Source organism: Pogona vitticeps, chromosome 2, assembly GCF_051106095.1.
Source record: "Pogona vitticeps strain Pit_001003342236 chromosome 2, PviZW2.1, whole genome shotgun sequence".
In the NCBI taxonomy this organism is placed as follows: Eukaryota; Metazoa; Chordata; class Lepidosauria; order Squamata; family Agamidae; genus Pogona; species Pogona vitticeps.
Window position 1 is genome coordinate 272,758,336 of NC_135784.1, and position 18,233 is coordinate 272,776,568.

An 18,233-nucleotide genomic window follows, 5' to 3' on the forward strand; every position below is an offset into this window, starting at 1 on the left:
CTTGAGAGAACATAGATGGGATTGAGAGAGTGAAGTAGACTTTGTGGAGCATTTTATTCATTCATTCATTGCTTTCAGATAACTGATCCATAATGTTATTTCCCTTTTTTCTCTCTTTCAGGACCATGCAGTCCTAATCCCTGTCACAACGGTGGAATATGTGAAATCAGTGAAGCATACAGAGGAGACACATTTATAGGCTATGTCTGTAAATGTCCACGGGGATTCAATGGGATCCACTGCCAGCACAGTAAGTTATAAGACAAATATTTCCCTTCCTGCCTCCTTAGGACTAGATTTAAAGCTGCACTTCCGCACATAATTATGCTACTAAAATTTTGCTGACCAGTCAACAGTTTTTGGAAAGCTCTATGCCATTGCTTGGACAGTGTTGTCGAAAGGACCAACATGAATTTGACCCAACTCCGGGAGACAGTGGAAGACAGGAAGGGCTGGCGTGCTCTGGTCACGAAGAGTCGGACACAACTAAACAACAAAAATGCTATTTTGTTTCATTTCTCTATATATCTTGGATGAGGATCAGGCAATGTGGCTTCTAGCAGGTCTTACCATTGGGGACCTCTCTGATGGCCCCCTTGGTGGGAGGCAGCATGTTTTGAACAACACTACAAGTGAAACAGAACTGGCTGGATGAGCCTAGCTACTCCGAAGTGATGGCCCACAATGAAGCTTCACCAGAGGCACTGTGTTAAATTAAAATGACAATCACCTAAGTAGTGAAAATCCTTAGAAATGACAGCAGAGCAGAGTTCATCAGGCCTTAGCAGCTGCTTAAGGCTCTAACTGCTGAATTCTGGGAACACTGAGGCCAAGAGAAGGGATTCACATTTGGCATGTAGATTTTTGTTGTCATTTACAGCACTGGTTCTTAACCTTGGGTTACTCAGGAGTTTTGGACTGCAACTCCCAGAAGCCTTCACCACCAGCTGTCCTGACTGGGGTTTCTGGGAGTTGCAGTTCAAAAGCATCCGAGTAACAAAGGTTAAGAACCACTGATTTACAGGGAGTTGGAAAACTCTTAAACTGAGCTACTTTTCATAAAATCAGGGTGAGCTGAATACTTTCCAGTACGTTCAGGAGTATCAGAAATTGGAATGTGCCATGGCCTGATTCGCCGTTGGGCTCGGGGCTTCATCTTGATGTTGTCAGCATTTTATTTGGCTAATGATGTCTGAAGATGAAAGGGTTTGGCAAAAAGCTGATATTTATGCTAATGGATTTCCCATATCCTCTTTCCCGATCCATTTTAATACTAGCCCAAGACAGGTGCTCTTAGTCATGGTTTTTAATTCAGTCGTAAGGCTTTCCTTAGGGCTTTATTAATGGACATACTGGATTTTAAAATGATGGGGTTCTAACATTTACATTGAAAGAAGAACATTAATTCTACCCAAAATTTGTTATAATCAGTTGGGGAAATATCTATTAAATTATAAATTAAAGGACTTTTTAAAAATGCTATCTTATTGCTTTTTAAAAGAAAAATGACAGTTTTATCCACAAAATGCCTGCCTTTTCCATGTTGGCTGAGTCATTGTTTCTCTATTTGCAGCAACTTTTGTATAGTACCAAAACCAACAGCTAGACCAAAGCAGACCAGGCCCATTGAATCAATGGAATTTAGATCAATATTGTCTTATCCAATCCCACTTGTTTAGTGGATGTTGTAGGGTTGGATATTTAGCTCAAATATTAGCTGTTTGTGGAAAATATTTGAGGAGCCACTTCATTCATGAAACTTTTCTGTGCAACATCAGGGTCTTTTGCAGGGAGTCTTCTCTTCTCATGAGATGGCCAAAGTATTGGAGCCCCAACTTCAGGATCTGTCCTTTTAGTGAGAGATAGGAAGGTCTTTTTGAAAATCAAATGAAAACCTTAAAAGTGCTTATCTAACTTTCTCCACATTTGGCACAGAGCAAGTTCATACTGCCTATAATCTCTCTGCCAAAGTACAGTATGGTCCGAATTCATTCATGAATCCATTCAAAAGTTAGAACGCCAAAACAGAATTTTCCTTTCTGTCTCAGACACCAAGTCTTAAACACACACACACAGCTTCCCCTTGTCTCAGGTTCAGCTGCCTTTGAGTTCCCTCAGCCTAACTGCCCTTGGCTCCGCTTTGTCCTCTCAGAGTTTTCTCCAAACTCAGGACAAGCCAGCCAATCTGCCACAGCTTTTGCTTTGGGCAACTCTCCACAGAAATGGTCACCACAGAGCCTCCCTGTCTTTGCCCCAATCTGAGGTCCCGCGCCCTTCTACTAGACTTTCTCCCCTGTGAGACAAGTCCTAGAAGGTTACCCACGCATTCACTCAGACGTCCCTGACTAAAGACCCCTGCTCTGGGCACCTTTCCAGTCAAGGCTTCACTGGATCTTCGAATCCCACACACTGGACACCAATTTATTGTAACAGCCACCCTCAAACCTAAAAGAGTGGTTGCTACTTTACTTTAAAACTCTGCTGCCACCAACTTATCCTTAAAGAATCATAAAAGGACAAGTGTAACTTTGGAAACAAAAACTGGTTTATTGATTACAAAAATAAAAATGGTAAATCACTGGTGAAGAATCAATTAAACAATCACTGTTAATAAACGCTGGCTCACAGACTATTTCTCCACTGACAGGCTCACTCACTCACTAAAACTAACAATCACTTTAAACTCTCAGCTCAGACTCTCATCTCCAATCTCCCCTCACACACTCTTCACCCCCCTTTTTATACTAGCTCCTCCCCTTAAGTTCCACCCTCTGTCACACCATAGGCTGATGACTCCCTGCCCAGCTGTGACGGACATGTGATGTTATGTCTGCCCGTTACAGTGAGTATAAACCAAGAGTCCTGTGGCATCTTAAAGACTAACTCTTTTAATCCTTAGCATAACTTTTTGTCTACTTAGCTTATCAAACCCATTCACAACATGTTAGCTTCTTTCAGTTGTATTTTGTGTGATCACCAATACATACAGAGTTATATACACTCTTCTTACTTCCTGTTCCCTTGTCTGAGCAATGAGTTGTAGATCCACAAGACTTCAGGTGTGTGCTTTGTCAAAATACGTCCAATGTAGAGACTGATGTGACCTTATCCAAAAGCATGCCGTGCAGCCTGTCATTTAGTTTTATCTGAAAATTGATTAAGTCTAATATTGCCTCACCAAATCAGTTAATCTACATAATTGCAAAACCTATCCAACAACGCTGGGAAAGTCATGCCAATGAATCTCAAACCAGTCTTTCTCTGACCTTTTGTTCATATAGTAGATCGTGCAGACAATTAATATGGAAATTGAAGAGCAAATCACTGTTATTTTTTTTACTGATTGCATATGCCAAGCTTGACAGCTGTGGTTTCTTATTAATTTTTAATATGCTTCGGAAGCTTCTGATATTTCAGTGGTGACACCAATGTGCACATATTCTGTACCACTATGAGGGCTCATAAGCTGAACAACAATTAGTGTGGGTGAGAAAGAAATCTCATATGCCTGGAATGGAGTAGCTAATAACACAACATAATTTGTCACTAAGCTCTCTGACAAGGCCTGACAGGACAGACTTGACACATCTGTTACATAAGGGTTGATAAACTACTGTTACACAGGGTCTGGTATACAACCATTATCCTTTGTAACAGATGTATATATATTTTTTCCTAGACATTCCTTGTAGCATAAAGGGATTCACAGGATTTAATAACAAAATTAACTGCATTTCTCGCTATCCCCAAATCACATTTAACACCTTTTGTTGCAGAACCAATTGCCATGATGTAATCCAGTGAAGAACAAAATAAAGACCTCAGACCTCCTTTAAGCAAATGACACATTGGCATTTTCTCAGAGTAGACTCTTAGTTGTTCTTGGAGATCACTACAGAGGCAACCAGCTAACTAGTAATTACAGGATGTTTAGTGGGCTGTTTTCTCCTCCACCACCAAAAACCCCAAAGTGAATTTAGCTTACAAGCTGATTCTTAAAAATAGGTGATCCTCCAAATAGGTAGTGCACAGGAACTTAATGGGTAATGCACTGACAGACCACTAGCACAACTACATTGCACAGGAATTACGTTCCACTTCTTTTTTTTACTAAAGAGGTTGGTTTGTTTCTGCTGCAGTGGAGGTTTTCAAGGCCAAATTACATGTACAGCTTTCATCAAGTAGCAATATGAGTCACTAATTTGGCTGTTTCTATTGAAAGGGCTCAGCCTCCATTTTTTAGATCCATTGTTCATGACTCAATTCTTACACAGGCAGTAAGTCTTTGCTCAGTGAAATCTCCCAAAATTTAGCTTCCTTTTTCAATTTTAATCCACATGACTCTCTTTGGTTTGGCCAAGAAAGCCCAGACTAACCTTACCAGATACTTGGCATATTCACTGGAAATCTGAGGTGTTTTCAAGCCCAGAACTGTGTCACAATTCTTCCATTTTGTTTGTTTGTACATCTCGTTCTGTTTTTTTTTTTTAAGTCTTGGTCATATACCACCACACTTATTTGTCAATTAGCTTTAATAAAAGAGAGAAAGAGAAAGAGAGAATGGCATAAAGAAATTGCTTTTACGCTACTTTTTTTTGCTTTGATTCCATTTGTTCCCCTCCCGCTTAACTAAGAAAAAAGTGCATAAGACTGAAATACCAATTCAGACAGTTGAGTCTGCATTATGAATTTCCCACAGTATGCAGCTTTGGACTGTCAGATCAGTTTAGCAACTCCTACAAAGCAGAGTTACAAATCATTCATGATTTTCCTCACAGATGTATCAGCGTCTTTGAGCAGAGACATTTTAACCATACAAAATGTCTTCTTTAATATCTGCTCAAGACAAGGAGGGGAAAACTTCGTAAAACCTTGGCCTTGCTTTGGCTCATGCTAAGAATTAATAGCTTCAGTTTTACTTCCTGTCTGTTATAGGTAATAGCTGTTCCACATTCATGCAATTCACATCTTGTCTATCCTCTGTATAAAAGGCCTTTTAGTATAGCATATGACAGACTAGTATTCTATATCCATTTGTACCATTTCTTAAATTAATGCCAACTCCACTGTGTATGAAAGGAAATTAATACATCTTGTATACAGCTGCCACACTGGACCTCTCAGTTATAATGGTATCCTCTGAGATTGACTCATTTTAATGAAACTTTGAGAAAGAGCAAAACCTATTGTAAAATTGAGATTTTAACCCAACATGAGTGCTTTGCAAATGCTGCTACTTCTCTCAAATTGTCATAATTTTTGAATACCAGTTGAAGTTATCAAAGCTGCAGCATAAATTTGAAGGCGGAGAAAGAGAATAATTCTTGCAGTTTAAAATATGTTTACCATGCAAACAAATTATTCTATTTAAACAGCATTATTTAGGATGGCAAACAAAATGTACAATGACTGTTGAAACGTAGACTTTATTTGTATATTTTTGCCCAGAGTTTGCCTCAGCCAACGAGCTTTGGGTTCAGGCTGTTTGAAGGATTGTATCATTCCATATGAGCTTACCAGGCTTTTAGGATTTTCTGGGGAGGCTCTTCTCTCAGTTCCACTACCTTCTGCAGCTTGTTTGGTGAGAACATGAGAGAGGACTTTCTCCATGAACTGCTCTCTTGTCCTTCCTTCTCTCATCAGGCAAAGAGCTTCATTTTCAGGCAGGCTCTCAAGTGATAAATGCCTAGGGAACAAACAATTTTTTTTTGAAATGTAGATATTTTTAAATGTTTTTAAAATATTGTCAAAATTATTTTTACTCCTGACTAATGTTTAATGGTTTTTAATATATAGTTTAGTATGGCATTTTAACTGTTATTATTGTGTGATTTTAATTGTTGTGACCTGCTTTGAGGAGAAAGGTGGCATATCAGTTGAATAAGTAAATAAATAAATAAACCAAACAATGTGCACACTTAAACCCCTTGTTTATATGCTTGTTCCCTACTACTTTCTATATGTATTTCTATATTTTTTGATGCACACTGCCTAAGGATCTAAAACTGCAGGGCAGCATAACCCTAACCTTTTCATTCTTTCATCCTTTCATAATGTAGTCACCAAATTAATTTGGCTAATTAATATCGAACGTACTGTCTTGACAAAATTATGTATTGTTGCAGAATGTGTAATCCCATGTAGAAACATACTGAGAAAATATTAAATATTACATTGTTATGCATCTGCTGGCTCTTGTTCCTTATTATACTCATAATCTTGTGTGTAACTATGCAAATGACATAACTTTTGGAGACAAATTGCCCTAAATGAAGAAATCACTATATATGTTATTAGTTGCATGCTGAGTCACACAGCTCAGGAAGCAACAGGTAATGTCCATGGGGACTACTTAACTTCAGGCAATTTTCTTCCAAAATGAAATCATTTGTGTTACGCCAGTATAAATAGACAAGAGGATTTGGGCCTCTGTATTAATACCTGTTGTATATACCTTGATTGTACTATAGCATTAATTTTCTTAGCTGTACTGTATTAGTCTGCTACAGTTGTATTTCATCTGTCTACCAATGTGCTCAGGCCAAAGTGATCTCATTTCACCCATACAATAATCCTGCATGATAAATTAGCAAGAGAAATGGTGGCTTTTATATGGTTCCTGAGAATAGCTCTGTAGGAATTTGAATCCAGATCCACCAAACCCAGTTCTAACACTTCACCTGTTGAACCAGTAACACTTGCAATTTCACAGTTTCAAGGACTTCATTGTAAGTTTTCTAGACGGGATTCTGTTGCTGGCCCCTTTAAATGTCTCAAGGCTTAATAATTCTCCAAAATCAGCATTATACAGCGGTCCTCAGTTAAAGGGAGAAAAATAGTATTCCCATCAGTATGGGTTTTGCCTGAATAAGGACTCACACAATGGACCAAATGCCAGTTTATATGCTAATTCATATTTTTATCACTCAGTACAGCACACTTATCATAAAGTGTGCAATTTATGTAAATATTTTCAGTTTTGCTCCAGATTATGAATTCAAACAAGCCAAAGCTATTATCCAAGCCTTGAGTGTGTTTTATTTTTCTGTTATCCTTTCCCCTCAGTTTCTTAGAAAGTATATGTTTATTTTCCATTCTCTTTCGTGGTTTGTTTTCTTCCTTTGAAAGAAATAAAAAAGTCATTTTATATCCAATCAGCACAATCTCTCCCTTTCTTCTCCAGAAGAAAGGAAGGAAATATTTAGAGAGGATGAAATCTTTATTGCTCCTTTTTGTCTCTCCAGGTTCAGAGAACCTTTTGAAGATGCACCTTTTGGCCATCCGATTCTTGAAAAATGTCTTGATTTCTCCATTTGAATGTAGCATATACGTAACCTTAACATCTGCACCATAATACATTTCTCAAGTTAACATGATATTAGAGGAGGAAAAAGGGAAGTTATCATTTCACATACATATTAATAATATATAACTATTAATTTATTATGGATGCCCAGTGTAGTATAGTGAAAGATTAGGACCCTGGAGACCTGGGTAGAGGTACTGGTGGCAGCATACTACTGAAGGGACAGGTTGAAGGTGAGGAAAAGAGCTCAGCCATTATTCCTGAAATGGAAAAGGATAAGGTGTACTGACCACAGTTTAACAGCAGGATATGTCACTGCCCAGTATGTCTTTATTCCTATTTTGTATCATGAGATCTCTGCCAGGAGCTGCATACCTGGAACTGTATTGGATTACATGAAAATAAGTATTCATACACCTGGTTATGATTGCATTTGATGTTACCTAGCAGCATAATTCTGGAGGTTTTATTTTCCCGCAATTTATATTTTATTTATTTTTTTATTTTATTTTATTTTATTTATATCCCGCCTATCTAGTCGCAGTGGACTACTCTATACTATGTGCCATGGAGGCAGCTGCATAAAGTGCAGGAAAACCAGTGAATTAATCAGTCATTCATTTAGAACTTTCTAGGCATACACTAAAAATCACATATACAAAATTACAACATACTGTTAATTAACTGAATCTACACATTCATTATGTCTCCGTCTGCAAGTTCTCACTTTCTAGTTCAAAAAAATCCACCATATTCTCCACTGTAACCGACTCTCCTGTCAGTTATGCTTCAGTGTTTCACAAACTGAACTGCCTCTCTTCTTCAAAAAAAGGGTGCAAATATTTTCCACTCAGATCTATATAGAATGGACAATACAAAATCATGTGAGAGAGTGACTTCACCCCTCCTAGCTCAGAGAAACACCTCTTGCTGTATGCAATCCCACACAGCACTGCCAATGAAATGGTGTTGCATCTAGCAAGTGTAAAGGCCCTACATTCCTGGGGGCATTTTAGCAGGTAAAGATATGATGCTGGTTGACCAACTTTGATGTGAATCTGCAAGCTCATCAGTGAACAGGTGTTGTTCACAGAACTCTGCAGTTCCTGTGTATGTTCAATAGGCTACATTTTATTATTTGATATGGTTCCAGTTGGGACATTAAACTCAAGGGGTCGATCACAATGCCCATTAATCTAATTTTCGTAACCAAATTGAATGATCTTGGGGGGGGTTGCATCCTCTAACCAGTGAATTGAGCATGTATTTTAACATCACTAGGAAAGAATTGTTCAGTTATTATTAAAAAGCTCTGGGAATAATAGCAGAGCTTGACACAGTCTTGAGTTTGGAATATCAGAGCAGGATCATGAATGATAGGACCATTTGGAGCCCTTAATTATGTCAGAAGCAATGTAATAGTGAATAACAACAGCAGCAACTATGAGAACTCGGAAAATTAATTCATCAGTATTAATATTTATAATTGAAAATGGTTAATTCATTGAGTTAGCATTGTTAACTCATAAATTAAATAGTTAGCTTTGTGGGGGTGGGGGAGAACCAGTGGAATTTATAAGGTTCATTCACTGCTGACTTCTAATGGTTCATTATTTGTTTGTTTGTTTGTTTGTATAAATTTGTATCTCACCCATTTGTGGTCAAGGCACTACTCTGAGTGGCTTACAACAACATGTTACATGCTACTTCAAAACTGCTGCCTTTCTTACTTTAAAATTGTCTTCATTTATCTTTAATATTTGATAGATGGACCACAAATTTCATAATGCATTTGTTAATTAGCGATGCTGGGGGTGTTAAAGAAAATTAGAGAGATCAGCCAACTTCCATCTTTCCAGTTTAATAAGCTTTCTAGTAGTCTTTAGAAGTGACAAAAATGTTCTCCTGTAACAAGGTTAATAGAACAATTATTTTTAGAGAGGCTGCTGATTTTGCTGCAAATGTAAAATATCAGCAATCTCAGATATGCAGATGATACCACTCTGATAGCAGAAAGTGAAGAGGAATTAAAGAACCTCTTAATGAGGGTAAAAGAGGAGAGTGCAAAAAAAATGGTCTGAAGCTCAACATAAAAAAAACAACAACTAAGATCATGGCCACTGGCCCCATCACCTCCTGGCAATTCGAAGGGGAAGATATGGAGGCAGTGACAGATTTTACCTTTTTGGCTCCGTGATCACTTCAGATAGTGACAGCAGCCACAAAATTAAAAGACACCTGCTTCTTGGGAGGAAAGCAATGACAAACCTGGACAGCATCTTTAAAAGCAGAGACATCACCTTGCCGACAAAGGTCCACATAGTCAAAGCTATGTTTTTTCCAGTAGCGATGTATGGAAGTGAGAACTGGACCATAAAGAAGGACAGATCTTGAAGCTGAGGCTTCAATACTTTGGCCATCTCATGAGAAAAGAAGACTCCCTGGAAAAGACCCTGATGTTAGGAAAGTGTGAAGACAAGAGGAGAAGGGGACAACAGAGGATGAGATGACTGGACAGTGTCATTGAAGCTAACAGCATGAATTTGTCCCAACTCCAGGAAGCAGTGGAAGACAGGAGGGCCTCGTGTGCTCTGGTCCATGGGGTCACAAAGAGTCGGACATGACTTAACAATGAAACAAAAAAAGTGTTATACTAAGCACTAAGTAGTCAAATAATACTGATCCCCAACTTTAGTGACCCTGAAATGCTTGTACTGCAAGCTTCCAGAGGGTCTCTGCTAATCTATAGTCAACTACATTTACAAGACCAAAGCTAGGGCTAAATCTATAAACCTAAATTGAAATTCAAGTGCTTTACCCTTGCAGAAGAGCAAAAGTGCACAATAACTGATAGCGTCCTTTTTATATTGGATTTTTGAAAGTATTTGGAAGTGGTTTGGCTGATAACATGGTGGGAAATTTTGTGCATCAGAGGTACTTTCACAACCAGCATGGATTCCATTAGACCTTATTCCATCAATACATGGCAAATATTACTAGAGATATTCTTTGACTATCATAGGCAATTGCCAAGACTATTACCAAAATGAGATGACATTGCCTTGGAAAAGATTCTTAATCTGTTCATAAATATTAGGGAGTTTTACTATTTTGAGCTGTTTCTTTAACAAGTCAAGAGTGATAACAATTTTATCCTCTTTAATGCCATTGCTTTTTCTTTTCTACCACATGATTTAAAAAAACATTTGTCAAAGTGCTGGTTACACATAAACAGTCTATTATTGTAATAAGGTTCAAGAAGATGATGGGAATTGATGCCCTGAAGGCATACTTTTAAAGTATGAAATTACATAGGAAAAAAGTTAATGGAATTACTGATATTTCTATCCCACTGTATAGTAATGGCAATTAGAAATGAGGAGAAATATAATCTCTCTCTCTCTATTTAAGAAAATTTTGGTTTTCAAACAATACAGGCTTCACACCCTTCAGGCAAGATCTAGTCTAGGTGACTTAGGGTTCCTTCTGAACATAAATTTCACCTCTAGGAATATTTCTATATGTCAGCTCTCCAGGCACCCCTGAGAACTGTAACCTTTGAAGGTTATTGTTGTACCATGTACTATGTCCACTAAGGATATAACAAATATTGCAAATGTTCTCATCCTTGCCAAATTTTCTAATCTTTACCATTGAGGCATCTGGATGAGAACAAGGTCAGGTACTGAGAAATTTTTCTCCTGCATGAGCATAAAAAAAACAAACCAGCATGTTTTTTTGTCAGCAGCAGTATTAACCAAAATACAAAAGTGGGGGGGGGGGGGTACTTTTCACAAAAAGAATGTGGTTTTCACAAAATAAAGGGTTTAATACAGGGTTTGGGATTTTAAAAATCAAATAAAAAAGGATTCTGCTCAAAATAGAACTTTCTGCACAAAATATCATTTTTTCCTCTGGAAAAATGACGTGCCTATTTCAGAAAAAGTCCTAAAATGTGTGAAATGCACCAAAACTTTCATATTCAGGACCAGCTTTTGTAACTTCCAGTTTCAGTGTGGAATAAGTGTGGAATAAGCAAAGATTATGGATCTCTAAAGTCTGTCTAGTGGGTGGAAAGAATTGTGCTATCCCACTTCTAGAATTTTCCATATCGCCTGCTAAAATTCACTGGTGGCAGAGAGCATCCATTCCTACCATCTAAAAATCAGCATTGAAGTTGACTGAATTGAAAATCTTCTTGACTGACCTTGCTGAAACCAGAGCTATATTTTTCTGAACTGCATGTGGTCCAAAGAATCAATTTCTGTCAATGTTAACTGGAGGACACAATGGTAGAGTGGGAGAGACTAATTCTGCCCCAAAACTGAATGCAGGTTTTCAGTTATTTCCTCTTTAAAATGTTATATGTTTCACTTCAGAAGAACAACAAAAAGTGAATCTTGTTTCAGCTAGATAAACTTGTTTCAGCTAGGCAAAACTCACAGCGGGGTACCTACTGCAGTATTACAGGGCTGTGATACGATAGTGCACATCTGAGCTTCTGGACCAGTCAGTGATGATTGCTTACTCCAGTTATGGCTTCTGTCACAATGTTGTCATTAGGAAAGTAAGCTCTTTCAAGTCACATTGATTTCAGTGGGAGGGAACTGAAAATATGCTTTGCTTTCCCATTAACGCAAGTGCTGATTTGAAAATACAGCACTGTGTTTTTGATTGCCTGGCCCATAATTGAAGCTTGAAGGCTAAGGGGATTGAACCTTAGTGCATTCTTCATCAAATATACATTTGTTGATAATACTGAGCATAAAGTGTGTGACATTCCATTCTGAAAATGAAAACTCTCCCTCTCTAATGGTCTCATGTTGTTGCTGGGCATTTCCCACAGATGTGAATGAATGTGAAGTGGAGCCCTGCAAGAATGGTGGCATTTGTACAGATCTCATAGCCAACTATTCCTGTGAATGTCCTGGGGAATTTATGGGAAGAAACTGCCAATACAGTAAGTATGATTTATATATTATATTTATATATGACTTATGGATTTCAGCCCTTGTATTGAAAAGCAGCTGTAAAACCTGTGGGCCAGGTCTGGTGAGGATTAATATGATGCAATAGAAAAAGAATCCCAAGAAGAATAAAACAATTACAGGTGAAGAAAACTTGGTGGCTGGCTTGAAAGCAACACAACAGAACTGCTGCTTCCAAAATAGCCATGACGATGTTCAACTTTTCATATGACAAGGAGGAGGAGTTATTTAAATTACAGTTGAGTTGTCCGGGATAATGCCATATCCACCGTTCATAATTTTAATTAATGCCCAGTTTACATAAATGGTTTATTCAAGGCTGCTATCTGCATAACTTTATTTTATCTTCTAACTAGAGATAATCCTTTGTTTCTGGTGGCACTCCAATCCAGGCAGAAGTCCGAGCTGCCCATCCCTGCTTTCTTTGGCAGCCTACCACTCTGACAAGGAGGCGAGATGTGGATTCTCCCTGTGCAGCCAATGAGTGGTTGGCTGCCGGGGGAGGCAGGGTTGGGCAGCCTGGGCTCCTGCCTGGATTGAGGCACTGCTGGAGACAAAGGACCCTGGTGGTGGGTGACAAAAGATGAGTGGCTCAGCCAGCCTGGGGGATGGGAGATGGACCCACATGGCACCTGTGATGCCATGCGGTGTACTTCATCCGGAGGGACCCACATGAATTTGAGCCCATCACTCTTTCTAGCTAAGCCAGAGGAAGGGTCAGAAAACTAAATACAGTTATTAGTCCCAGGTGATGTAGACACATTGAGCCAATAGGACGTCCATAAGAGACAAATTACCAAAGTCTTTTTCACTGTGTTTACTATACCTGGGAGCAACAATAGAATCTGGAATAGAGGGTTTTACGCATTTCATTTCATAGTGTTGTTTTTAATTTACTATGCCATCCACCTCAGGTTTCCTGAATTCTGATTTAAATAGAAAGTTTGTTTGTTCCATACAGATGCATACAGTTTACAACAACTTTTAATTACTCCGTTTCATTTGCATAATTTCCCCCCTTTCTAATGTCTTTATTTCAGTGATCACAGGGGCACTCTAGGTCACTACTGCCAAGATGAGAATTGCCAGCAGTGATCAGGGAGCAGTTTTTACTATTAAAGGCTCTCACCATCTGGATACTCCTTAAGGCTTCCCCAGGAGAAAAAGGAGCTCTAGGGAGCCCCAGAACCTCAAGGCAGGGGGATAGGAAACTTTCCATCAGTTTAAATTAAAAGTTTTGGGCACCCAATCTGGATTTCACTGTTGTAAAGTGACACCAACAGGACTTTGCCCATTTTGTCCAAAAGGAAGCAGCCTACTCTCGTTGTCACACTGTTCTTCCCTCTTCTTAGTTGTGACATGGGTGATTTGATTTCACTTGATCTGTTGTGATCTGATTCATTTTTGTAAATTTATCCCCTACCATTATCCAGTGTTTTGAAGGCAGCATATATGTATCTCCTTTTCTCCTTTCTGTCTTCACAATATTCCCACTTTTTCTTTGTCTCTGATATTTAGTCCAAATAATGATAGCCCAATACAGTGGCGCCTTACTTGACGATGTTAATTCATTCCAGCGAAATTGCTGTAGAGCGAAAACATCATCAAATGAAATTAAAAAGCCAATTGAAATGCATTAAAACCCAGTTAATGCATTCCAGTGGGCTGAAAACTCACAGTCCAGTGAAGATCCTTCATGGGGCGGCCATTTTCCATGCCTGTGCAGTGAGGAATCCATCCCTAAGCACAGCGGGGGGCCATTTTTTTCAGCTGGTGGCCATTTTGAACCCCGACAATCAGCTGTTTTTGATTGTCGTAAAGCGAAAATCGGTTCCCGAAGCAGGGAACCGATCATCACTAAGTGAAATTCCCCCATTTAGACCATCGTTTTGCGATCGCAATTACAATTGCAAAAACCTCATCATAAAGCGATTTCCTCGTTAAGCGAGGGAATAGTTAAGCAGGGCACGACTGTATAACATTTGCATTGGCACAGTCAAGAATCACAATATAGTGAGACTTCTACTGGTAAAGAGCTTTGGGAAATGCATCATTAGTTTTAACCTTACCTAACAAGATAAATATTCTTAATAAGTTTATCAATCTGGGAACAAATCAAGCAAGCAAGCAAGCAAGCAAGCAAGCAAGCAAGCAAGCAAGCAAGCAAGCAAACAAACAAACAAACAAACAAACAAACATGCTAGTATCTCAACTCTTAGGTAGGCAGTCACTGAGAAAAAGCCTATCTAAGTTCTTTGCCTGCTTGTGGAGGGACAGAAAAGTGCCAAAAAGCAAGCAACCAAGCAGATAAAAACACCCCTGTTACTAGGAGGGGAAAAAGGAATACATTTAGATGTTATATAAGTAATTGCTGTGTACTTTATATGTTATAGCCCAAACTCTTGAGACATAATATGGCTGAGAGTAGCAGGTTTGAAATGTCACTTTTTGGGATATCAGCTTCCAGAATCTTCTAGCCTGCTTGGGAATGGTAGTCCAAAACGTAACATTTTGAGAAGAGTCATTGGTTGGAATTAGTGAACAGTTAAAAAATCCTTATGCAGAGTAAGCTATGATCAAGCTGTAAAGTTCAGAAATCCATGGATTTAAAATGTTTAAGATTAACTTCAAAGGTTAAGCTAGCAAACATTTCTAGAAAAATCTATATTTGGTCCTCAATTGAATTGGATGTATGTAATGTTTATGCATTTATTTCTAACTCCCACTGTCATTATTTTAAGGATTCTGAGACTACTGTGAGAAAACCTTGATTTAGTTAGAGGTAGATGTAATCAGTAATCATGGATTTACATAATTAGTGTGACAGCTTTCAGTTACATAATTATTGTAAATATGTGCAGTGATGCAATTAGGCTTTGTAATTACAATGGATAACTATATAATTAGACATTATAACATGGTAAACATACATGAAAGAAAGCAAGGAACCTCAATTGTGCATGCTTGAGTATGCAACTGTAATGTGGCTATGTGAGTAGGAGCTAGCATTTTATTTATGAACTCTGCTACAATTAGTTTCTGTTTATAGTTCTCTAATGAATGTTAGAACTCAGAAATGGGATTGACATGAGCATTGCCTTCAGTAAAATGGTTGAAAACTGAATCTGTGAGGTTACAACAAAATGGCTTCCTGGAAACACACTAGCATGGGAGCAAAGGCCCAACAGCTAAAGGAGGTCTGTCGCCTTCATGCCTTTTTGGGTGAGCTTCCTAGAAACATCTGGCAAGCAGACTCTGGGAACAAGATTGTTTGCCATGACTGAAACCAATTGGCATGCCATCAGTCACCATATGAAGCTGATTGAGGACAACTAATGATGTACAGTAGATATTATTGGGCAGTAGAGCAAGGTTCCGCTTCATTGTGATTGATCTTGTTGGGACTGCATAGCAATGGTAAGCAGGGCCAAAATCAGTGATTGATTGGGCCAGAGTAAAACTGAGTGAAGCCTAACTTTCTTCTCTCCCCTCCCATCTCTCTCTCTCTTTCTCTCTTTCTCTCTCTCTCTCTCTCTCTCTCTCTCTCTCTCTCTCTCTCTCTCTCTCTCTCTCTCTCTCTCTCTCTCTCCATTCTCTTTATCTCTGACTCAGTAGACTGCAAGGATGAGAAAGATCACTTTAAACAGAAGTTTGAACTGAGCTATTTAGGCATCATGGCCAGGCAGAATATCCTTACAGGCCAGTACCATTCACCCCATATGAACACTGTTGTGAGGAAATGCAAAATCTGGAAAGAAGAACAGGAAATACACTAATTATTACTACACTAACTTTAACAATTATTCTACACTTGCTAGGTGCAAGTTAGAATAATTGCTAACATTTTCAGGGGACATAAATAAATTGTGTATGTGAACATTCCTTGTTTTAAGTTCACCTGCCTTTTGCATAACATACAGCAGTGTATATTCCATTATGGTATATACAATACTGTTATGCTGATCAAATATATATATATATTCTGAATGTATAACCACAATCCTGATCACATTTGATCTTGGAACCTAAGCAGGATTGGGTCTGGTTGGTACTTGGATGTGAAACCACCTCAGAATACAAGGTGCTGTAGACCTGAGTTTGGTTGCAGAAGACTTCAATAACATATAGAGGTTTCAGAGGTTAATAGAAATAATGAAGAAAGAAGGTTAGAAATAGTAAAATAAAATGGGTCCTTTTATACCACATGGCTAAAAGAGAAAATGGTGAACATAAGGACAAGAGAGGCTCAAAGGAGCATCCTTTCCCTCTGGTGTCATAAAAGGTGTTCTCTAAACAAAGAGAGTAAAACAATTGAAGGAAGGGGAAGGGTCATCTTTGCCCACCAAAGAAAAGTGTTAATTAATTGGTCAACAGAAGAGGGGGGCCATGCAAGCTACCAGCATGTTAGTCTTACAAACACGTCCTTCGTCTCAGGTGATCATTCATTCATTGGCATGTTGAATTGCCCATACTTCCAAGAAATACAAGATGAATGACGGCTCTTCTTAATTTTTGTTAAAGTGCTTTCACTGGTTGAAGCAATGGCTATGCTGCTGATGGCAGCTCTGTAGCATTGCTAAACAGAGTGACCCACGAGAATAAGAGCACTTGGGAGGAAGAAAGTGCAGCCACAATCCTTTTCAGTGCTACACATTCATTTTACCTCATGTCTTCATCTGGAAAAAGCTAACTGGGGATGTCAGTTCAAACTAGTTAAGCTTTCATTCATGAAGAAATGTTGCAGAGCATTTGGGAGGTGCCCAGTGATCTCCCATTCCATGCTGTGTTCCCTTCCTTGCCCCCCCCCACATATCTGTACATCACATTGGTTGGAGACAAGGAAAAAGAGTTGAATTCAGCCTTATGGATTGGAACTCCTCCATACGCAGATGCTGAGTTTGCCTTCAACTGAACTGAATACACAATTTTTTCACCTCTGATACTTTCCACTGTGAAGCGTGACAATTTAACATTGCATTATTTCTTGCCAAAAATTAATTCTGAACCTTCTCCCCTTTGATCACTCATGTTTTCATTTCAATAAAAAATCTAATGGCTTTGATCCTATACATTAATGTGTGCAGTTTGTAAGACATTGGATTCATGGGGCAAATTATACCGTACTTCAGAATTACACCCTACCAAATGCATTAAAAACAAATATATGCATTTAAAAAAATCTTTATGGCTTCTAAAATGCAATTATATAAGAGCAGGTTGCATGCAGTTGTATGTCATAGGTTGTTGTACTTTATTTTTAGCATGTATCATTAGTGTTACCTTTTTTATTGTTTCAGAGTACTATGTGTGTGATATTGTTAGCCTATACTGAGGCAACCAGCATGTTTTAAACCCTGTTCCTAAATATTTCATGTAATGATTGGCATTGTCTTTCCACTTGAAAGAAAACAGACTCTCTTTCCAGTAAAACAGCATGGTGAAGAAAAAAATCATACATTATTGTTCCTGCTATGTAAAATATGCTATAGTTGATTCTTCATTTGTGTGGTCTAGATCCACAATAAAGTAGACAATCTTTCAACTGTCAGCATGATCAAAAATATGTCTGCAAATGGATCTTACAATTTGATGTTAATCATCTTGTGTAAAACTATGACTGATATTTTCAGTGGTTATATGCTAAAAACATATATAGAAAACTATCACACTCAAATAACATGACTCTTAACTACTTTAGAGAGACAAGACAGGGAGAAAGTGTTCCCTGTACCTGGTAGGAATTGTATAAGCATGTTCTTAGACTCCTAGCCCACATTAGACTTAGGGTGTAGGATGGCGGACATTACAGATGGGCACAATCCGCACAATCCAGCTGCACAGCTGATCTGTGATGCATTGTCCTTCCCCCTCCAATGGGCACGCACTTGAAGGTACGAGTGCCCTGGCTTCCATGCCCCACCTCCTCCAGGTGCTGCCTC

General features: G+C 38.6%; 1 protein-coding gene across 3 annotated transcripts in view; it reads left to right on the top strand.

Moving 5' to 3' along the window:
- EDIL3 (EGF like and discoidin domains 3) overlaps positions 1-18,233 on the top strand; it is a 314,619-nt gene that overhangs the window by 189,925 nt on the left and 106,461 nt on the right. For all 3 annotated transcript variants that reach the window (XM_072992583.2, XM_072992584.2, XM_078386383.1), the window contains 2 exons: positions 122-250; positions 12,153-12,266. In XM_072992583.2, coding sequence (XP_072848684.1) covers positions 122-250; positions 12,153-12,266 — 243 coding nt within the window. The remainder of the gene's footprint in view (positions 1-121; positions 251-12,152; positions 12,267-18,233) is intronic.